The 22,639-nt window shown below is 37.8% G+C and overlaps 3 protein-coding genes across 3 annotated transcripts; 2 read left to right on the top strand and 1 right to left on the bottom strand.

Moving 5' to 3' along the window:
• Nucleotides 1–4,773: 4,773 nt before the first annotated feature.
• LOC126629900 (aquaporin PIP1-2-like) lies at nucleotides 4,774–6,301 on the top strand. The gene is made up of 4 exons (XM_050300046.1): nucleotides 4,774–5,220; nucleotides 5,320–5,618; nucleotides 5,744–5,884; nucleotides 6,032–6,301. Exons 1-4 carry the CDS (start codon nucleotides 4,884–4,886, stop codon nucleotides 6,122–6,124), a joined length of 870 nt encoding a protein of 289 aa, XP_050156003.1. The 5' UTR covers nucleotides 4,774–4,883; the 3' UTR covers nucleotides 6,125–6,301.
• Nucleotides 6,302–10,181: 3,880 nt separating this feature from the next.
• LOC126629901 (eukaryotic translation initiation factor 3 subunit F-like) lies at nucleotides 10,182–13,185 on the top strand. The gene is made up of 6 exons (XM_050300048.1): nucleotides 10,182–10,534; nucleotides 10,651–10,730; nucleotides 11,194–11,423; nucleotides 12,228–12,349; nucleotides 12,427–12,540; nucleotides 12,773–13,185. Exons 1-6 carry the CDS (start codon nucleotides 10,313–10,315, stop codon nucleotides 12,860–12,862), a joined length of 858 nt encoding a protein of 285 aa, XP_050156005.1. The 5' UTR covers nucleotides 10,182–10,312; the 3' UTR covers nucleotides 12,863–13,185.
• A 3,430-nt stretch (nucleotides 13,186–16,615) lies between these two features.
• On the bottom strand, nucleotides 16,616–20,878 carry LOC126630262 (tryptophan--tRNA ligase, cytoplasmic-like). The gene is made up of 5 exons (XM_050300360.1): nucleotides 20,648–20,878; nucleotides 17,373–17,444; nucleotides 17,056–17,124; nucleotides 16,855–16,965; nucleotides 16,616–16,702 (listed from the first exon to the last, which is right to left on the bottom strand). Exons 1-5 carry the CDS (start codon nucleotides 20,876–20,878, stop codon nucleotides 16,616–16,618), a joined length of 570 nt encoding a protein of 189 aa, XP_050156317.1.
• Nucleotides 20,879–22,639: the final 1,761 nt, after the last annotated feature.

Genomic DNA, 22,639 nt, shown 5'->3' with positions numbered 1-22,639 from the left:
TTGCTTGCAACCAAAGTTTTTAAGATTTGTTTTTTACATCTTTAAGAATCGCATAGTGGGCTTATATTGTTTAAATTATATCGAACTCTGTTAATTTAATAAATTATCCTTGACCTTTGTTAATTACTTTTTAAATTAGGACTGATAGGTGCTAATTACCTAATCACTTGTTCCCATCTTTTATGTGATGATTTGAATATGACAGAACATCTCACTTTTTGGTTGCGGCATTTTTATAAATATTTCTGTCACGGCATTAATCCATCTTCCAAAGAGTTTGTGCCTATCTAAAAGGCGGTGCAACGTAGACGAACGACTATTTACATAACAGTTCGCGGTCTTTTTTTTTTTTTTTTTAAAAACAGAAGCGATAGTGTTTCATTAACTATAACAATCAAATACAAGAGGTGTTAGATGGACACAATTTTTCTAGAGTTGGAGATAGTTTACGCACGATACAAATAATTCTAAATCCATATACGGCTACTACAACCAACCACCATAAACAGGAGCTCTAGGAAAAATTATTACAAAGACGGCAGACTGAATACCGGTACGCTGACATAAAGCCATTGATAACAAGATCATATAAATCGCATAAGCGACATAAACAGATTACCGGAGCAATACAAAATTTAACAGTGAGCAACACGAATCTCTGGTGATTGCTTTGGTGGTGGAATTTAGTTGGGGATATTTTTTTGTTACAGGTTGAAAGTTTTGTATTCCGATACTTCTGTTAAATTTAACGCGGAGCTGATTTTCTAGGGCGGCTATTCTTATGATTTCCGGTGAAGTGGTTGCGGCATTTTGATGAACAGGGGTTAGGGTTATGCTTTTCGTTTTCTATTTGTCTTCTTGTTAACTGGGCTTATTGGATATTCTCTGCTTTTATTGGGTTATTTGTTGTAACTTGAATGGAGATTTTCCTATCTAATGAGTTTCTATATTTTCTCGACAAAAAAAATTGTGTATATATATCTTTTAATTAATAAAACACTTATTGTCAACTAAAATATTATGAAATTACTAGTTTAATTCTTTAATTAAAACAAAACATTAATAAGAAATATGGGGTATAAATGTAATTTTACACAACCAATTTTTTTTTTTTCAAATGCTCACTTACATGTAATCTTAACATATCTCTAATTTTAAAAAAAACAAACAAAAAAACCTTCTCACTACCACAACCTCTCACTCTCTTCCTCTCTTCTTCTATTTCAAAAAAAAAAAAAAAAAAAAAAAAAAATCTAACACACTGTGCCCATATGCTAGTATATTATATAATAGTGTGCTATCGATTTACAATTGTATTTTTTTTTTAAGTATTAAGTCATACATAATAAGTCGTTGTCGGATTCTTTTTACTCTAATATCGTTTGTAATAAGAAATTTAATTCATTTATTTTATTTATTTATTTATTTTTGAATTGCAGCAAAATAAAATTATAGACTAGTTGGTCAAGCTTACCGAAAAGATCATGTGCTGCCAAACCAGCAAGAACCAAAGTAATGGCCCTAATCCAAGGGGCGGCTGCAGCTACATAATTATTAGAATCAATATATGTGTGCGCGCGCTCCTATATATATATATATATATATATATAAGCTATTTGTCACCATGTGTTCAAAGATTGAGCCATTCTATTATCTATACGGTTTTTATTAAGAATATTTGTCTCTTGTCTCATTGTTGTCCTACATTAGTTTTCATGCAACCAAGTAGCGAGGTTAAGTATGGCATTTAGTAATTTACATCAGATGTAAATTACGATAAATTTTTCAGTACGTTACGTCATGTGTTATTCTACAATTTGAAGAATTTTTTTAAGTATATCTCGAATTATTTAATAACATCGTACTCCGAACACACTGAAAAATATCTCATAAATTAGATTAATTAATCAGTGTAGTACTATTGTCACTTTCTGCACAAAGTCGAATCTCCTCTCGTAAAATAGAGTAATTTAGAGCATTGCATCGTTGATAGAAAACTTGGCATGGCACCTTGTGAAGCCAAAGCCTTGAGCAAAGTATGTCTTTCAAAAATAAAAAGAATTCGCATACCAATCCACTTGTGAAGCTGACTAGCGACTTCCGTGGTGCAGATGTGGTCCAAACAACACTTTGATCCTATTGTAGTTTCTTCGATTCGAAATTATGTTTCTCTATCATCACTTACATACAATCATATACATATCTACGCTTATCTGGCTCGCTCCAAATTGTAAATGTTTTCGAGTTTGAAACGTAATAATGGCGGGCCACGCCGTCCAAGCTCCACCGATGTGCTGCCTCAAAATTTCACGTACCTTACAAATTCTGGGCCACGACAAAATAGAGGGAACATTTATCCCATAAAGAATAGGACATGATTAAATGTAACAACGACATGCAACATTATTTTTCATTATCTAGAAATGTCATGCGAATGGACTTAGATTGTCTGTCCTCCCCATCCTATACCATTCCTATCCCCTCATATTTATGTGGTCACGGTTAAGCCACGTCAACATTTTATATTCTCATTGCTTTTTGTTTTATTATTTCTATAAAAAATCCAATATAAAATGTTGACATCATTTAACCGTGACCACATAAATAGGTGGGGATGAGAAGGGAATAGGATGGGGGAGGGTAGACAATCAAGTCCCCATGCGAATTGCGATTAGGACATAATTAAACTAATGGGGCTCCATTACAAGGACGAAGCTAGATATTTGTAAGAATGGGACATCCTCAAACAACAAGGTACAATTAAAAAACTCAAGAATTACTGCACAAAACACTTATATATTAATCTATAAAGTTTTTTATACAACATCTTACAATATTCCTCGATGTGTTTTCATGTGCTTGAAAGCGGTGCATGACAACATCATTACCAAATATCATCAAATATCTCTCTCTATACAAATAATCATGTTATCAGTCATCAATTGATCTCCCATTCAATTTCTCAATCGATTCTTCAGAAATTTCATGGCAAAAAATGCTCTTTCAACAGTGACAGTAGCAACTGAAAGAGTTAGTGCTAATGTCACAAATATATAAATTAGCGAATACATCTTATCTTTTTTCTATTGGACCATTTTTTTATAATTTAATTAGAACGAACGTTGGAATTTAAATGCAAAAGTACACATACAAGATTGAGTGGGGGCGGATGGCCCCCTTAAGCCCTATACAGCTCCGTCCTTGATTACAAATGCATTGACAAGTATTTTTTTATATTTTTCGCGCATATTTAATTCCATGATTCCATTACAGCCTTGTTAATATGCTGTTTAAGCAGAAGAAGGAGCTGGCAGCGTGCAGAGCAGGTCGAGAGTCTGCGAGTGTATGCAGTATTTGGCTGGGTTCATATTTTTATATGAACATAACATAATTAAATCGATCGAGAGAATCAAACACATCAGAAGATAAATGATTGAAGGTTTCTTTACCAACTGCCACCTTGCACCTTGCACAAAAATGGATTTAACTAAAAACACGAGCCAAACATGATCATCTGCACTCCACCGGACTTATCATTGATCACGGTCAGCATCATAGTTTGCGAGAGATTGGTGTGCTTTTTTTTTTTTTTTGGTTTGAATGTTACAGTAATGACGGTGTATTCACTAATATTACAACTTGAAATATTAACTTAACTTATATAATATTGTAGATGTCGAATTTTGCTAGAGATTGTGACGAATTACATGTCTGTATACTACATGATACGTCCTAAGTTTGATTTTTAGTGTTGGAAATCATAAGATGGTGGTCAGGGGAAGCCTAAAATGCCTATGTGTTTTCTCAACTCCCAGATGGATGGAGTACCGTGACAAAGTTACAAACTTGTCTCCTTTTTAAAAAGAAAAAAAAAACAATTAAAAGTCACTTTGCTCGTGCACGGATAATTAACGTGAAGGATATATACAAAATTAGTTGAATCCATTCAATTTTAGGCGTTTGATTCGGCTTTAACACTAAAAATGTGCTTTTTAGATAGAACTGAATTATATTATAAGTAACTTCATTGGATGAGTGTTACCTCTATCTATATGTAAATCGAAACGACACAATCGTAGTTTGAATATTACCTCCTTTTAAGTTAGTTCAAACTAAAGCAAACCACTACGCACAACTTTGCTATCGCGTAATCTTTAGAGATGTGTTATTCACACATCTCATTTTACTTCTCATACACTTCTGAATAATTTATGTTCATTAATTTTCTTCAATTCATCAGATCCAACGATTAAAAATTAAAAAAATATATGAAAAATAAAATAAAATGTGTGAATATCACATTCCAATCTTTATCACGAGACCAAAATAGATTGAAACATAAAACATAACCGTACCCACGTTTTAGTAACAGTTAGATACCAAAATTTTGTCAAAGAAACCAAAATTCAAAGAATAGACCCGTTGGTCTGTCTCGTGTTATCAATTGAAATACGCACAATGTCAAGCACTGTTACACTGTTGATGATGTGATTGGTCGGTGCAGTTTTATCTCATGCAATACGCGAACACAATCGTGCCACGTGGAAAATAACCTATATTTCCCCTTATTTTCATTACCGCATTTACGTACGTCACTTTCCGTGAAAGCTAATGAAGTGCTAGAATATCATTGGTCGGCCACATGATAATAAAAATAAAATTAGAAAACATAAAATAAAATCAAAATTAATAGAGCCGTTGGGTCCCGCCACCACCCTCCCTCACTTCACCAGCTTCCAACGGGCGCTCGCCCGTGCTATATATACTCCCACTCTGTAAACCCACTCAACACCCACACCAACTCACACTCTCAGATCGCAAAGATCCAACGGTCATCAGTCACCGAGAGTTCGATCTCTGCCGATCTTGTAATTAAAGCGAAAATGGAAGGCAAGGAAGAGGATGTTAAGCTGGGAGCGAACAAGTTCTCGGAGAGGCAGCCGATCGGGACGTCGGCTCAGACCCAGGATGAAGGGAAAGACTACAAAGAGCCACCGCCGGCTCCACTGTTCGAGCCCGGTGAGTTGACATCATGGTCGTTCTACAGGGCCGGGATCGCCGAGTTCATCGCCACTTTCCTGTTTCTCTACATCACAATCTTGACGGTGATGGGCGTCGTCAAGTCCAAGTCGAAGTGCACGACGGTCGGGATTCAGGGCATCGCTTGGGCTTTTGGCGGGACCATCTTCGCCCTCGTCTACAGCACCGCCGGCATCTCCGGTAATTAATTTCCCCACAAAAAACACTGCCGTGTCATTAATCCGTTCTTAATTATAAGTAAAACTTGATTAACGGTGGTGGTTATTGTTTATACCTCAGGTGGTCACATAAACCCGGCGGTGACTTTCGGGCTGTTTTTGGCCAGGAAGCTGTCGCTGACCAGGGCGGTGTTCTACATAGTTATGCAGACCCTCGGAGCTATCGCCGGTGCCGCCGTCGTGAAGGGCTTCGAGAAGAGCTCCACTTTCGAGATGCTGGGCGGTGGTGCCAACTCTGTTGCCCATGGTTACACCAAGGGTCAAGGACTTGGTGCTGAGATCATCGGCACCTTTGTCCTCGTCTACACCGTTTTCTCCGCCACCGACGCTAAGCGTAGCGCCAGAGACTCCCACGTTCCGGTACGCATGTCTAGTCTTGGATCATTTGCCTAGCTGAGCATGAACGTCCTGATTTTATTATTTTGTTGGCGTTTAATTTGGTTTGGTGATTAACTGGCTGTGAATTTTTAATGGGTTTTGATCAGATTTTGGCTCCGTTGCCAATTGGATTCGCCGTGTTCTTGGTGCACTTGGCCACCATCCCCGTCACCGGAACTGGCATCAACCCAGCCCGGAGTCTCGGCGCTGCCATCATCTACAACAAGCAGCATGCCTGGGATGACCACGTAAGCCCTCCTGATCCCAAAACTGCTTTTATAAAATGGAAGTGCTTTCCCCACAAAAGCGCTTGGAATTATCCAATTTCAAAAACGGATTAATGGATTCTGAATTTTTGTTTCTAACTTTTGAGTATAAAATTATAATGTTGCCAGTGGATATTCTGGGTTGGACCGTTCATTGGGGCAGCACTTGCAGCTTTGTACCACGTGGTTGTGATCAGGGCCATCCCTTTCAAGTCCAAGTGATTACTGTTAATTACGTCTTAAATCGGTTTTATGATCGTCTTTCAAGCCAATCTTCGATCAAGTTTGTGTTATTTCTCATCTGTAATGCTTGTTGTTTTAAGCGTATTTTGTACGTAATTAAGGGATTAAGCTGTTAAATTTATTGTGATATGAGCAAGCAAAAGGCATGTGTGTTGATGGATGTGTCTCAAGAATCAAGGGGCCCTCTGTTCCTTCTTTTTTAGGGAGAGGCCCCACCAATCCCGTCCGTCTGATGTGAGTGCTCATTTCCTTTGTATCCTGTGGCTGTGAATTTGTGTATTTTTCAATTCAGAAATAACACCAACCTTTATTTCACCCCAAAACAATTAGCAAGAAAACAAAAAAAATTGATTGTTTTTTATTCACTTGGGAATTGAATAAGAGAGAGAGAGAGAGGGTGAGGGGTTGTTGAAGTTAGGTAGCCACCAAGCCAACGGTGATGTGGTGGTGGCTTCTTGTAAATTGAGCTTGATGAGAAATTTTTAATTGTGACGGGAACACAAGTGGTACATTATAGGTTTTAATAGGAATGGTGGGAAATTTTATTTTTTAAGTTATTAACTTTTTAACACACATATCCTACCATTTGTTTAGTATCATGGGATGATACACACTGAAAAATCTCTCGAGCTTGATTACATGCTTAATAATTCACTGGACTGGCATATACAAAACAACGTTTCATTTGCATTTACATTGCCACTTAATATTACGATTAGTATTTTTCTTCATTTGTAAGTATACAGTCTTAAGTTTGATTTTTGTTAAAAACGAAATTGAATTATATTATTATGGTTAGCCCAATATAAGGATTAACCTACGCTACTCCCATAGAGTAGATGATGAGTATCAGAATCTTGAGTTTAATTTATCACTTTGGTCTTTAAGATTGAGATAACTCCTTATTTTGGTCTTTAAAATTTGAAATCAATAGAAGTGGTAAGAGTTTGTCAATCATCAATCGTTTTGATCATGTGGTGTGATATCCATACACCCCATTTTACTTCTCACACACTTTTTTAATTTTCAACCGTCGAATCGGATAAATTGAAGAACATCAACAGATACAAATTATCAAGGGGTGTGCGAGAAGTAAAATAGGGTGTGTGGATATAACACACCCCTTGATCATTTCTTTCAAATTTTTGTTAATAAAGGTTTAAAATGATAAAAATACCTCAAAGCTAATAATTTGACAAAATTCATGGTATTTTTGTTATTTTGGTTATTATTTAATGGAGATTGTTTACGAAATGATCAAAATGATTGATGGTAAACAAACTCAAAGACCATTTCTATCAGTTTCAAATATTAGAGATCAAAATAAGAAGTTATGCTAATTTTAGAGACAATTTTAACTAAAAAACCTATTTACTATACATTTACTAATTGACCAAAGAGTAGTGTTCTCAATCTTCTCTCTTTTGTCTTAAAGTCCCGACCTTTTAATAATCTGATCCATAAATTTTGTCGTTTTAAGTAAACATGCCATAATTATTCGGAGGAACTTCAAAATATTGGAAGCTTAATTAAATTCATACGAGTGACTGAGTATTCATAATTTGATGAAATGATGTCATGGCCCTCCTTATACGGACTTATCAACAAAACATCGCAGCCTGCTCCATCAAATATACCATTGGCATCAAGCATGCGCGACATATGACTTCAAATTTCACAATCACTCAGGCAATAATTTGCTCAATTGAGCTGGACCATGGTCGCGTGGTACATGCTGGGAAATGGGTCCTGGCATCACCCAATTGATGAAAGGTGAAAGCCAACATTTGTTGATTGGACGCATCAAGCAGGTTATAAAAAGAAAGAGGACTTGGATTGTCTGTCCTCTCATCTCATGCTTTTCTTATACCTTTCTATATTTTGTGATCACGATTAAGTCATATCAACATTTTATATTGATTTTTTTATAAAAACATTAAGACAAAACGTAATGAGAATATAAAATGTTGACGTGACTTAACTATGATCATATAAATAAGAAGACATGGAGAGGATATGGGATGGGAATGACAGACAATCCAAGTCCAAAGAAAAATTGCTATGTATAAAGAGCTATTCGTTCTCATATTATTTCATTATAGTATTATACCCATATTATATATAATATGAGTAGGGTCTAAAATATCGATGATATCGGAAATATCGGTAGTCCAAAAACAAGGAAATTTCGATGGAAATATCGGGATATTATCGATATCGATAAAAATTGAATAAAAACCACGGAAATTGTAAGAAAAACTTGGAAATTTTTATTGAAACTTTGCAGGATGTTTATTTAGTCAATTATCTATTAGTTTATCACTGAAAATTGGAAGGAAATGTATTGCATGATGGATTTAACTGATTTAAGTTGATTATATAGCAAGTTGGCAAACATTGTGAGTGTAGAAAATATGTAATAATTAATGAAAGAAGTTTAAACAAACCATAATCATTTATGTATAATGAATTAGTACAATATTTTACACTTTATACATTGCATGGTAAGATACATGAATGATTTAGTACCACATAGAGTTTCTATCAAGGTCTAAAATATTGATAATATCGGAAATATCGGTGTCCAAAAACACAAAAATTTTGATGGAAATATTAGAATAATATTGATATTTTAGACCTTGAATATGAGTCATTGAGACATCACTTCTAGTTTTCTTGGTAGCAAATAGTGTCTCTTTTGGTGACGTAGTTTTGGCTATGTTTAGTTTTTAGTACTCAATCACGTATGTTTTGCTGATCTCTCATTTCAATCCTTCCAGAATAATGCATTCTCTAAATTTTTTGTTTTCTCTAACATTTTCTCTATCGTTGATTTGTTGGACTTCGGTATGATTTGCCCATTTCTTTTTGGCCAACTTTGTCTGATGACGACTCCTAAGCCCTATTACGCGATTCTTTTCCACTATTATATGCAGTTGGATAATTGGCGATTGACTATTTCCCAGATCTTCCCCTTGTTCTACAAGTTCTTTGTGGCTAGATGTGGAGGATTCAATGACAACGCGACTTCGATTTGTGATGATTGTTATTAGACCTGTAAACGGGTCTGGTTTATTGGGTTTGGGTTGGGTTCAATCCGACCCGTTAAGTTAATGGGTCACCCGAACCCGATCCGTTAAGTTAACGGGTCACCCGAACCCGACCCGTTAAGCTAACAGGTCACCCGAACCTGACCCGTTTCACCCGTTAACAATTATTATTATTTTTATTTTTTGCATAAAGTTTATTTTTTGTTATTAAGACTTTACTAAAATTACTAAAATATCCTCAACTATCGGGTGCTAACGGGTCTAACGGGTTGACCCAAAGTGACCCGTTAGCGACCCGACCTGTTAAGCATCCACCCAAATACAAATATTAACGGGTTGGGTCGGGTCGGGTTAATGAGTTGGGTCCAAAATGCCAGGCCTAATTGTTATGATTTAGGGTTATGGATTCATTTTGGGTTTTGGTTGTTTTGGGCTATGTGAGCTCGGTTGTGAGCTATGCTAGATTTTGCTGTTATGACTTTTTTTAGTTGTTAGTTTAGTCTTTTGGAGTTGTTGTTTTTACAGTTATGTAGAAATTCGTGGTTTGTATACATATTTGACACACTGTTAAAGTTATTTTAGTGAATATTGTTATTTTTTACAAAAATTGGAAGTGATAAGTTTTTTTTGTTTTTTTTTGTTTTTGAACAAACGATATCTTCTTTAAGGAGGTGGGCGGAGAGGAGAGGCTAAGCCTCACCATGAGTTAAAATGTAGAAGTTAGCTCCACTTCTTCCCTTTAACATACCTTAAATGATGTTAGCAATCAAAACTAATCCAATAATATGAGATTTGGTAGGGAAATTATTTAAAGATAACTAAAAAAAAAAAAAAAGGATTTGTGCCAGATTTACTTGAGCTAGAACCTATTTGGGCCAAGCTAGGCCCATTAGATCACTTTGATCCATTACATTTATTGTGACCATTGGGCTTTTTATTGTGGCACAAAGTAAAACTAAAAGTAAATTCCAATATTCTCCTCGCTCTCTCTCTCTCTCTCTCTCTCTCTCTCTCTCCCCCAAAACCCTAGTGGTCGTGCCATCCACCGTGCTCTTTCTCGCTTGCACACTCTCTTTAGCCCTAAAGCGAAAACCAGATCCATCGGCGGTGAGAGAGAATGGCGGCGATCGAGCACACTGTGCTGCAGTTCTCCACGTCTCCGTCGTTGAGCTTGTCGGCGAAGGTTCATCCTCTCGTCATATTCAACATCTGCGATTGCTACGTTAGGCGTCCCGACCAGTCCGAGCGCGTCATCGGCACGCTCCTCGGCTCCGTCCTGCCTGACGGCACTGTCGACATCAGAAACTCCTACGCTGTTCCTCATGTGAGCGCCGAGCAGGTCCGTCTTCAGTGATTTGGGTTTTTCCCCCTTTTTGGTTGATGAGAAAATTGTGGTTAAATGGGGAAAATTGCGATAGAATATTAGTGATATTTTTTCCGGTGTCAAATTTGCAGGTAGCTTTAGATATTGAGTATCATCACAATATGTTGATATCCCACCAGAAGGTGAATCCGAAGGAAGTTATTGTTGGATGGTAAATGTTGCTATCTTTTCTTTTGTTTTTAGATTTCTTAGTTTTATCGTGCAACTTTTTCATGCAGTGTTTATTGGCGAATTCGAATGATTTCGTGTTTAATAATGATATTCATTCTGGTGGAATGTTGCTTCGTCTCTGTAATTTAAGTTTAATTCGGTGCGGAACCTGTAACTAGTGCCTGAGCTTGGTAGCCAAATATATAAAGCCTTCTAGGTTGTCCAATGGGGTTCTACTTTAACTAGTGCGTAAGCTTGATAGCCAAATACGAATTCATAAAAGGAATGGGGAACATTCTCGTATGTCATTGGGCACGTTAGAACGCGAACTCAGTGCTCCCCATTGATAGTTTCGCGAATTTCCAACTTCATGCCAGTGTATTTTAAACATATAACTAATAGAGATTTGTAAGCTTTCAAGTTGATTGGAATGCTTATTGTTGTGCCTTCATAATTGCTTGTAGGTATTCAACTGGTCTTGGAGTTACTGGTGGTAGCGCATTGTTCCATGAATTCTATTCTAGAGAAGCTCCCAACCCAGTTCATTTGACTGTTGATACTGGATTCGTTAATGGAGAGGGTACCATAAAAGCTTATGTTTCGGTGAATTTGTCTCTTGGAGATCATCAACTTGCAGCTCAGTTTCAAGAAATTCCTCTTGATCGTCGCATGGTTGAAGCTGAGCGAGTTGGATGTAAGTTTAACACTCTCAGCTTTTATTGTTTGTGGTATCATATTTGGGCCATATTGGTTCTCATACTCGCAACATATTCACGGGATCTTCCCTCTATAGTTTTCTGACTTGACGGAACAGAAGTAACTCGTGCGCTAAGTTTTGGAAGGAACTAGTCATTCTGAGTAGTAGAATAAGTGAATTACAAATTTTAACAAATATTGGGGGTTCTACTCGTCCGTAAGGAATAGTTTGTTTATGGTCTCAGTTGGTCTATAGCCAAAAATATTCGCTTTATGATGTTACCATTTCCATGAAATGGAATTTGCTCTCTGTTAGTCGAGCATTGCATTTTTGGAGCAGTTATTCTCTATTAGCACACAAGTGTATATACCATTTTTCACGCACGCACTCACTGGGTCATATTTCCCTTCTGTTGGATGGTATATCTGGATATGGCCACTGAGGTGCATTGAGATGCTTACAACACCTCATACTCAAGAATCTATACTTGATGTAACAAATCAAATACACGACCTTTTTATTGTGATGTATGTGTGTTGTGTATATAATAATGCGCACATGAGTATCATTTGTTATAGCTCACAATGCTGATGGAATTTGGGGTTTTGTCTAAAAAGGATGCTACTGAGCTGCTTTTTTCATTTAAGTTTGTTTCATACTGCCACTTATGAGCTTTTATTCAGTATATTGGTCGAACTCATTGCTTCCTACTAATTTTTGGATATGATTGTTTGAGGATTGTTTGAGATTAATGCATGGTGCATATCTGATTCGAAATCATATACTTTTCCATGATGGCAGATGATATTTTAAAGACCCCAATGGTTGACAAACTCCCAACTGATCTGGAAGGAATGGAAGCCTCAATGGAGCGACTTCTAGCTTTAATTGATGATGTTTACAAATATGTTGACAATGTTGTGGTGAGTAAGGAGGCTTAATCTTTTTAAGTTTCTTTCCTTTTTTGTCCCCTAAGTATAATGATGGATCATGTTTTCAGGAAGGCCGTGCTGAACAAGATAACACAATAGGGAGATTTCTTTTTGATACAATTGCATCTCTTCCGAAACTGTCTCCCTCAGCTTTTGATAAGCTTATCAATGACAGCCTACAGGTACTATATATTTTTGTTCATATTGTTGTAGGATACAGTTTAGGATATTTATTTACTTTATTTATCTATTATCACCGGCGTTCACAGCTTCTTGTTGTCGGTTATAAGATAATCATGCAAAATGGTTCTTCAACATGTTCTCAATGGTCCGGTTACTAATTTTACTACTAGGTTATCAGTTTGCGAGCGTTTCATCGACCATAAACTTGTACTTTTGTTTTGTTGCTTGCAGGACAACTTGCTCTTACTGTATTTGTCAAGCATAACAAGGACACAGCTCACCCTAGCCGAAAAATTGAACACGGCTGCTCAGGTTCTGTAATGCCTTCGCTTACAGAATCATGAAATTCTACCTTTGAAAGTAATGTGTTAAGGATATATGACCTCCTGTGAGAACGGGGTCTTTGTTTGCAGAGAAGGGTGTAATATTTTTTTTCATTGAAAATATAGGTAGGATTGTTCAATCTTTTTGCTACCGCCTTAACTGCTGGCTAGAAACACGATCATTTTTGGAGCTAATTGTATGGTTCGTACCCTGTTTCTGTACCGTTTTGGGAAGCTTCGACGTTGTAGTTTATTTTATCAAACCCAAAATAGGATGTTCCCTAATTCCTAATAAGCAATCCTACTTTCTTGACTGGCTCATATCTAATATTCAACACTTTGTAAATTTCTTCTCCTTCGCTGGTAAATCTGGGAGACTAGAAATAATTTTGGCATTCCTAATTTTCTTCAAGAGGCCAAGTTTCTTGACGATGCCATTTGCTGACTTGGGGCATAGTTTGTCTGCAGATTGTATTTGGGTTCATGGTACATGCCCTGCTTTCCGTGATAGTTTCCCAATGAGAAAGGAGCCTGTAGGTCAACTTGGTTCAAGAACGGACCTAGGCTCCAGCCTTTGAGAGATTTTTCAGTTTGATCGAAATACGAAACAATACGTCACATGTCATTATAATTGGAGTGTAGGTTTTTTTTTTCAAGTGTCCTTTTAATTGTATAGTGACACTTTGCGTACCACCTATTTTCCGAACATATTGAAAAATCTCTCCAAACCACCCCAACTTACAAATATGTCCTACCAAAACATAAAAGGGTTTCAATGCGAAAAAACTAAAAAGAGCCTCCACATGGGCTCAAATAATAGAGGCCCAAATAGAGAAAACCCTCAAAACCTAGATGAATGACAACCCGCCGCAGCTGTCCAGAAACCAGAAGCGATCGACAACCCACACCACCAATTTCGTAGCATAAAATTACCATTGCTCACCCCTACATCGTACCATATACAGACCTTTAATTGCTCTAAATAAAAAACAATCTAAAGCACATGTCAACAATATCATCAAACCCAAAGCAAAATTGAAAATTATCACCAATTAACTTGCAAATCGAAAGGAACAACCAAAACTCAAAACAAGTGGCGGACCCATAGAGGGACCTAGGAGGTCCCAAGACCCCTCGGCAACCCTTAATTGTTGCTTGAAATTTTTCAGGGACCCCTCTCACTCGAGGAGGAAGACATGTGTGTGCAAGCTGCAACGGTTGAGCGGCGGCGTCTTCGGAGAAGACGACCGCATGAAGAAGTTATCTTTTTTAAGGCTTGGCCCAAAACGCTTGTTTTGGTCAACTTTTTATTTATTTATTTTAATTAAAACAATATACAAAATGTAGCTGTTAGTGTATATTTTGTTTTAAATTCCCAGCTAGCACACGTTCCTGAAGTCCCACTCTTTCCCATCCCTTCCCCCATCCCATTGCCTTGATTTACACATATTCACCCAATCCCCAATTCCCTAATTTTCAAAACCCTAAAATTCTAATCTAAATTCCCCAATTCACACAAAGTTTTGTTGGTATTCTAATCAAATCTCAATTAAATTATATTAGATATTGATGGAGGTTTATAATCAATTATTTGATATGATTATTGATATGTTTTATGTTTGTATACTCATGTGATTATTGGAATTTAGATGGAATTTTTGTGTTTTTTTGTAATCAATTGTGTAATGTAGAAATAAGAAACATGGGAAGATTTTTCACCAAAAGCCAATAGCACCCTCTATTTGAATAATCTTGAAAGAGAGGCCCGAGAATAGAACTCCAACGTTATAATTAAACTTTTCAATGTTATTTTTGTCTATTATTTTTTTGACCTTTATTGGGATCCTCCAAGTTTAAAATTCTAGATCTGCTACTGCTCACAGCTAACCCGGAACCAGCAAGAACATAATTCCAATGTCGGCGAAGTGGGACATGAATTCAGAATTAAGGAAGGAGGCAGGGCAAAGCATCGCGCCGAACCCAAGTATTTGGTTTTGCACACCTTCAACTGAATGAGCGACAATACGATCTCGTGACAGGCAACGTACACAAGAGCTCAATCGAACTTCTCAATTAAAAACATGCAAAATGAGGGCAAAAGAGAGTCTTGAGGGTTGCATCTGTATTATGGGTTAGGGAATTGAGGTTCATTTAGAGCTATTAGAAATCTGGTGCACAATAGCAAGAAATAGGCTGAAACTAGACAATAACCAAAAGTGGAAAAATCAAGTTCCGAATTGAAATGTTGCTCAAGCCCACAACCTTTGTGCAGAGATGGGGCAGGCCACCGTCTTTGAAGAGATAAGGCCTCTATCATCGTGTGAGAGATGGATTAAAAAACAACCAGTAGGAGGGAAAAAAAGGGAAAGGAGAAGGGATGAGAAATGGAAGAGAAATTAGAGAATAACCAAAAGTGGGGAAATCAAGTTACCAAATGAAATGTTGCTCAAGCTGACAACCACCGACAATAAGGGATTGAGGTGCACTACCATTTGAGCAGAGATGGGGCAGGCCAGCATCTTTGGAGAGATGGGGCACTCTACCATTGTGCGAGAGATGGATAAAAAAACAGCCAGTAAGAGGGGAAAAATCGAAAGAGAGAGGTTGAGAAAACATGAGAGAAATGGGGAGGGGTACATGCTAAGTAAGGGAAAGAAAGGGGGAGGAAATCGAGGCACGTGAAAGGGAGGGGAAGGAATTGAGGCACGTGGAAGGGATGATGAAATCGCAGGGAGAAGGGAAAGAGAAGGAGGAGTCGCAGGACAGAGTGGGGAGAGAGGGAAGACGCAGAGGGTGGGAACGAGATGGGAAGAGGGGAGAGGGCTAGAAAAAGGTAAGAGGCGGGCTGCCGCCAACCCAAAGTCAGAGCAATAGGCGGCGGCTAAGAGGTAGGGATGGGCAATGGTTATGGCGGGTGGATAACCGTAATTATTTACCCATAACCGTTTATGTACATACCCGCATAACCGTTTACCCGTTGGATAATTACATAAATGGTTATACCCATAACCATAACAGTTTATAAACGGTTATCCATACTCATAACCGTGTACCCATTTAACCATAGCCATTTACCCATTTAATCATAACCATAACCATTTACCCGTTTACTCATTTTTTCGCCCGTTTATCCTTTTTTACCCATTTACCTTTTTTTCGCCCGTCTACATTATTTTTTTTAACAATTTGAAAATTACAAAAGAAAAATTTGTCATAATTTTTATTTTCTGACAATTCAACACCGTTATAAGTACATTTTAGCATACATTTCCCTATTTTAATCATTTAAGTCCTTATATAATTCTAATAATTGAAATAATAGTTTACGAAAGATATTTTTCTACTACACCCAAACAAGTATTTAATTATAATCCATATGATTAAAAAGCAAAGCTTCTAAAAACAAAAAGTAGTCATTATCTTGAATACTAGATTTCAAAGCTCCAAAATATTCCAAAACTAAACACTTTCGAACACGTTCAATCACAAAGTATCATCGACTCGTTGTCACCAAAAAATGTCTACAAAAGAAATGTATAATTGGATTAGTATGCATAAATTGAATGAGTATCACCAATAACTCCAAAGTAAAAAACAAAAATAAAGATTAGTTTTTACCACATTCACATCAGTATCATCACCAAATGAAGAATCTTCAACACGAGTAGAGTTTGAATCTGGTTTAATAGTAAAAATTAAAATTAGGCTAAAATAGTAAATTTTTGAACATATACGTAATTTATATGAAATTTTATAGTAAGTATCTCGCATCTGACCCTACAATCAGTCTCGAGAACACATGTACCAAGGGCCTCACCGCCATGAATGCGTCCACCATCTGAAAAATAAGCAAAGACATTTCCGTAAGTCCTTCTAAGGCATAACCGGGGTTTCATAAACTCATGTTTGCTTTCCAAAATCACGCAGCACGCAGAGACAAATAACAACTTACAGGACGGCCAATCATCTAAAAATGCTAGAAAAGCTTACCTCATCAGTCACTGCAGCCCTAGCCCTACGATGTCTTTCTACCATTTCTGTCAAAACTTCAACAAGCAGTTGCTTCACTTCACCTGTTAGCATGCACCCGGAACCATACTCCTAATAGCACCCCAGGTGAATTAGCAAAAAGAGGATGTATAATATGTTGACATAGAAAACAGATAAATTCACTGGGGCGATGAGTCTCACCTTCCGTATCTCTTCGAGTTTATCATCGTAGTCTAGGCAAAAGCTTAGATATTTGAATGAAATATCTACCTGAAAGTTTCCAGAAGATAAATTAATTCCTCAATAAGTTACAAGGCACCAAACCAAGTACTAACAAAGAAATCTCATAAGATATGAAATCAAATTGGCGTGAATTGTAGACTGATAAGCAAATTTGCCTTCTTGTTTGGACAATCTATAATGAGGAAAGAAGGTAGCACATCCAGCAACAAATAACACTCTGATGCCAATCGGGGAGGGCACATTTCTATTACTAACATGTGAGACAATCCAAATACCTCAAGATTTGCTCCAAGCTCTCTATGTTTCTCTACTGAATCTTGTCCACAAGAAAATGCATACCTGTTGATCTGCGTATACACACAAGTTCTTTGTTTTAGGTTAATCTTGAAGAATTTTTGGACCATTTGGATTGTGATTTTCAGCTAGAAGAATGGGACACTGAGACTAAAGATCTAAAGATCTAAAGATCTTTGTTTTAGGTTAATCTTCAAGACTTTTTTAAGATCTAAAGATCTTCAAATAATTCATATGAAACGAGTTCCTACTGAAACAAATACAAATAATCAATTCACAAATTATATTGCGGGTGGAAATAGTGTACATATAACGAATGAGATGCAGATATCAAAAAGAATTTTCTTTTTTTTTTCTATTTTTTCCTCTTTGGGGAAATACTCTAGTGTTTTTAGGGAGTGTCCACACACCATATACTAACTAATGGTTTGAGAGTGTCTCTATACAAGTAAAGACCGGTAGGATTTTCTATTTTTTCCTCTTTGGGGAAATACTCTAGTGTTTTTAGGCTACTTGATAAGACATGAAAAATGCTTATATGTCATGTAAGAGAATGAGGACGGATGCATACAAACATCACCACCACGGAACAACGAAGAAATGTTTAAGCGGGAAAAAAAATGAAGATATAGAGTTCAGAATATAAAAGAAAAACAGGAAAGCAATTGAACAAAAGAACACTATACTGTCATAAAACCCAAGGTCAATATACTATTTGGGTTATACTTTGTGATAGATGCAAGTTGCAACAGAGGAAAATATATAGTATTTCCTGGTACATAAGGATGACGAGAGTAAGGGGAAAATGAAAGATAATGTATGAAAACAAAAGCAGCTCAAAATCGTTTCTAGTTCCCATTTTATGTGCGCTCTCTACACATTTCTTCCAATTGCTTCTCATCACCCTTTTTTTTCCCCCTTCTTTGCTCCCCCTTTCTCTCGTATATTTCCCCTCTCTTTCTAACAAGGAAATACGTATCAAAACTAGAAACGAAAAAGGTTACCAAACGGTCTTCCTATATTAACTTGAGGGTACACGGACTAACGGTCACATAGCAACCATCAGGTGAATCACGTCGAATCACCAAGGTTTGGAACAAGATGAGAGTACAGCTAAACTAAAAATCTCTCCAGAAATTGAATTACTTCAGACATCTAAACTAAAAATCAACCAACATTTTAAATAAAATCAAGAATAATGCAAATTTTTAATAAAATCAAGAACAATGCAAATTTTTAATAAAATCAAGAACAATGCCTAATCAATACTAGATTTCACAAACCCTAATTTAAATTTCACAAACCCTAAATTAATTCCAAAATTTACCTGATGTGGGTATGGCCGGATTATGAGGTGAGGAGGTTGTCTGAGGTGAGGTTGAGGAGGGTGGTGAGGTTGTCTGAGCGAGGTCGTTGAGGTGTGGTCGAGTCGAAGTCGAGAGGCGCAGAGAGAGAGAGAGTGACGGAGAGAGAGAGCGACATAGATAAAGAGTGACGGAGAGAGAATCTGAGGTGAGGTCAAGGAGGGTGGTGAGGTTGTCTGAGCGAGGTCACCGAGGTGTGGTCAAGTCGAAGTCGAGAGGCATAGAGAGAGAGCGACGGAGAGAGAGAGCGATGAAGTTGAGAGGCGGAGAGAGAGAGGGACGGAGAGAGAGAGTGACGGAGTTGTAACTTATTCTCTGAGGATTTTTTTTTTTTTTTTTAATTTGACATATATTAAATTAAATGGATAAATGGATACCCGTTATAACAGTGAATATTACCCATAACCGATGGATACCCGTTATAACCGCGGATAATACCCATAATCGCCCATTTAAATTTCATAGATAAATGGTTATACCCATAATTGTTTATTTGTATAAATGGTTACCCATAACCATAACCGTCAACTTTAAATGGGCGGGTAACCACGGTTACCCATACCCATGGGTATTTTGCCCACCCCTACTAGGAGGCTTTCAGATCTAGGATTGTTTTGGGAAAGAGAAGGTGGTTAGAGTGAGCTGAGTTATGAATGAATATTTTTGCGATGGGTAAATATAACACATCCTCATACAATTTGTTTATACCATACTTAGGGCCTCCATATTTAGATCTCGTACAAATACTCGGGGGACTTAAATGTAATTATGTAATAAAGAAATGGGCAAATATGTAATAAGTAAGGAGCCCATATTCTATAAAAGGACTCCTCACCCTCACAATTAGGATATGCCAATTCCTAGGCCGTTAGAAGCCTCACTATCTCCCTCAGAGGCTCTGACTCTCTTTTCCTCACAATACTCTCAGAAATACAATATCAGTGTGGACGTAACCCAAACCTTGGGGTGAACCACGATACATCTTGTGTTATTTACTTTCTTGCATGATTCACGGTCGGATTTACGTTGTTCCAAGACCTCCGGTTTTATGCATCAACATTTGGCGCCGTCTGTGGGAATCGACACGAAAAGTTATGTCGGTTCTCTTTCATTTTTTCACCTCCACCGTGAATATGCAAAATCACAAAAACCCAGAAACAAAAAAGATCCAAATTTTTTTTTTCTTTCTCTCTCTAGCTTCTCTCTCATTTCTCTCTCTAGAGAGCTCTTTCTGTCTCTGAGCTGAGAGAATCCCAAAACTCACCGACTGCAAAAAGTAACAAAAATGGGTTAGTTCTGCTGTTGCTAAGTAAGACCCATTTGACCCACTCTGGCCAAAACTCACCTCAGTCTCCGCATCTTCAACAAGTAAGACCCACTGCTGTAACAAATTTGCAGGCTGAAGGCCATCGATCCATGGTTTCTTCTCTATCTCTCTCCTTTCTCTTCATCTCTGTTATTCGTGACCTGACTCAGTTCGTGGGTTTTGGAAAGAATCGTAGTTACCGTTGAATGGTAGGTTGTACGTGGGCCACGTCATGAATATGGCTCTGGGCCTAGAACTCCCCCGTCCTCCATCCTTCGTCTCTTTCACAATCACAGACACAGACACAACAAAAAATGGAAGCTACGAAGCCATGGATAAACGCTTTCAGAGCAAAATCAAAGCAAGCCACGCTACTTTGGCTCGAGGGTTTCCGAGAGGCCTGCTGCCTTCACCGCGTTCTCATCTTTTGCCACCGGTCGAGAAAGCTTATGATACGAGTAGGACAATGTTTTCTATTAAACGGTTTCATTTTCTTAGGAAGAAGACGGAAATAGCTATCAGAGAAACGAGGGCGACTACTGCAATCTTGATCTTGAGGTGAAGAACCGCTGTACTATCTGCAGACCTCGAGACATTTGCCAAGAACCGTGAGCTTGAGATGATCCACTCCAGATGGGCCATACTTGGTGCACGGGGATGTTTTTTCCCAGAAATCTTGTCGAAGAATGAGGTCAAACTCGGCGAGGCAGTCTGGTTCAAGGCTGGATCTCAAACCTTCTTCGAGGGCGGCCTTGACTACTTTGGCAACCCAAACCTTATCCATACTCAGAGCATCTTGGTTATCTGGGCTGTCCATATTGTGCTCATGGGATTCATTGAGGGATACATAGTTGGTGGATGACCACTTGTTGAAGGACTTGACCCACTTTACCCAGGAGGTGCTTTTGATCCACTCGGCAGTGGGGACGGCATGGCATGGCAGAAAAGGACTGGCTATCTTTGGTTGCTATTCATAGTGATGCCTGGCAGCTGTCACTTTCGAGGAAAGCAGTGGGAACAGAAAAGCAAAAAGAAAAAGGAAAAAAAGAAGTGAGAATGATGGGCATGACCAAAGCAAGTGGGTTTGCAAGCAAAAGACACCTTACAAAACAAGGTGGACAGAGAAAGAGCGGGGAAATCAAGAAAAGCATCAAGAAAAGCAAATACAAAAGCAGAAAAGAAAAGAGAAAGCAAAACAGAAAGCAAAAGTAAGGAACAAACACCCCACCAGAATGATGTGATTTACTTTTCTTGTTTTTGTATGATGTGATTTATTTTTCTTATCTTTCGAAGACATCTGTATAAACCCCATCATATGGTAATAAAAAAAAAGGGCAAAGCCCAATATAAATGGGCTGGAATGTTGTGTGGAGGGTGAAGGCTCATAAGCCCAAAATAGCACCAACCAGGTGATCAAAAGTACGTCCAGTACTACAAAAAAATTATTCGGCAGCCTGCCACTATTATCACCCATTAGGTGATCAAAAGTACGCTCAATACTCCAAAATTATTCGGTAACCTGCCGCTATTATCACCAACCAGGTGATCAAAAGTACGCCCAGTACTCCAAAATTATTCGACAACCTGCCGTTATTATCACCCACTAGGTAATCAAAAGTACCCCAAATACTTCAAATTATACATGAGCATTATTACATATCAATCATACATAAACATTCATGCGCATCACTCATGTCAATCAACATAAACATTCATAAGTATCACTCATGTCAATCAGCTCCAAAAGCTTCATTTACAGAGCTCTAGCTTCAAAAGCTTCATTTACAGAGCTCTAGTTTCAAAAACTTCATTTATAGAGCCCTAGCTTCAAAAGCTCCATTTACAGAGCTCTAACTTCAAAAGCTTCATTTACAAAAGCTCTAGCTTCAAAAACTTCATTTACAGAGCTCTAGCTTCAAAAGCTTCATTTACAAAAGCTCCAGCTTCAAAGCTTCACTTACAAAGCTTCAGTGCAGGGTATAAAAATACCGCATCCGAACAACCGCCATTTCGGCCCATACATGTATTCAATTTGAAGTCTCCAGCCAGCAGACTCTATTGACCGAAGACTTAGGGGACTACATTATGTACCATTTATTGGGCCTCAACTGGGCCTTATGAAAAATACTTGGGGGACTCTAGCCAATTATTTATGTATTGAGGAGCGAACCCTTATTTTATAAAAGGGACTCCTTCACTTTCATTAGAGAGCATCGCCGCCTACTAAGCAAACGCCTCGTCGCGAGCATCAACTCTAGCTCATCATTTATGTATTGAGGAGTGAGCCCTTATTCTATAAAAGGGACTCCCTCACCATCATTAGAGAGCATCAACTCTAGCCCATCATTCATGTATTGAGGAGCGAACCCTTATTCTATAAAAGGGATTCCCTCATTTTCAACACCACAAGCCAAGCCAACCAAGGCAACATAAGCCACGAGCCTCGCAGCATGTGCTACTTCTAGTTGAGCATCATTTTAGATTGAGCACCGCCTCATATTGAGCATCAGTTCAAGACAACATCTAGTTACTTCGGCCCACACATGGACTGAGTTTCAAGTCTTCAGCCAAAAAACTC

This window comes from Malus sylvestris, chromosome 7 (assembly GCF_916048215.2).
Source record: "Malus sylvestris chromosome 7, drMalSylv7.2, whole genome shotgun sequence".
Lineage (NCBI taxonomy): Eukaryota > Viridiplantae > Streptophyta > Magnoliopsida > Rosales > Rosaceae > Malus > Malus sylvestris.
The sequence above is the reverse complement of the archived record's forward strand: the minus strand, read 5'-3'. Positions and strand labels throughout refer to the sequence as shown.

What these genes read in the sequence shown, in the direction of transcription:
- LOC126629900 (XM_050300046.1), top strand. Translation starts at nt 4,884, where the DNA reads ATGGAAGGCAAGGAAGAGGATGTTAAGCTGGGAGCGAACAAGTTCTCG. An exon ending in CCAGAGACTCCCACGTTCCG is followed by an intron (nt 5,619 to 5,743) that starts GTACGCATGTCT and finishes GGTTTTGATCAG; the next exon opens with ATTTTGGCTCCGTTGCCAAT. An exon ending in AGCATGCCTGGGATGACCAC is followed by an intron (nt 5,885 to 6,031) that starts GTAAGCCCTCCT and finishes TAATGTTGCCAG; the next exon opens with TGGATATTCTGGGTTGGACC.
- LOC126630262 (XM_050300360.1), bottom strand. Translation starts at nt 20,878, where the DNA reads ATGGACAGCCCAGATAACCAAGATGCTCTGAGTATGGATAAGGTTTGG. An exon ending in AACTCGAAGAGATACGGAAG is followed by an intron (nt 16,966 to 17,055) that starts GTGAGACTCATC and finishes GGGTGCTATTAG; the next exon opens with GAGTATGGTTCCGGGTGCAT. An exon ending in GGGCTGCAGTGACTGATGAG is followed by an intron (nt 16,703 to 16,854) that starts GTAAGCTTTTCT and finishes CTTATTTTTCAG; the next exon opens with ATGGTGGACGCATTCATGGC.
- LOC126629901 (XM_050300048.1), top strand. Translation starts at nt 10,313, where the DNA reads ATGGCGGCGATCGAGCACACTGTGCTGCAGTTCTCCACGTCTCCGTCG. An exon ending in AATATGTTGACAATGTTGTG is followed by an intron (nt 12,350 to 12,426) that starts GTGAGTAAGGAG and finishes TCATGTTTTCAG; the next exon opens with GAAGGCCGTGCTGAACAAGA. An exon ending in TTATCAATGACAGCCTACAG is followed by an intron (nt 12,541 to 12,772) that starts GTACTATATATT and finishes TGTTGCTTGCAG; the next exon opens with GACAACTTGCTCTTACTGTA.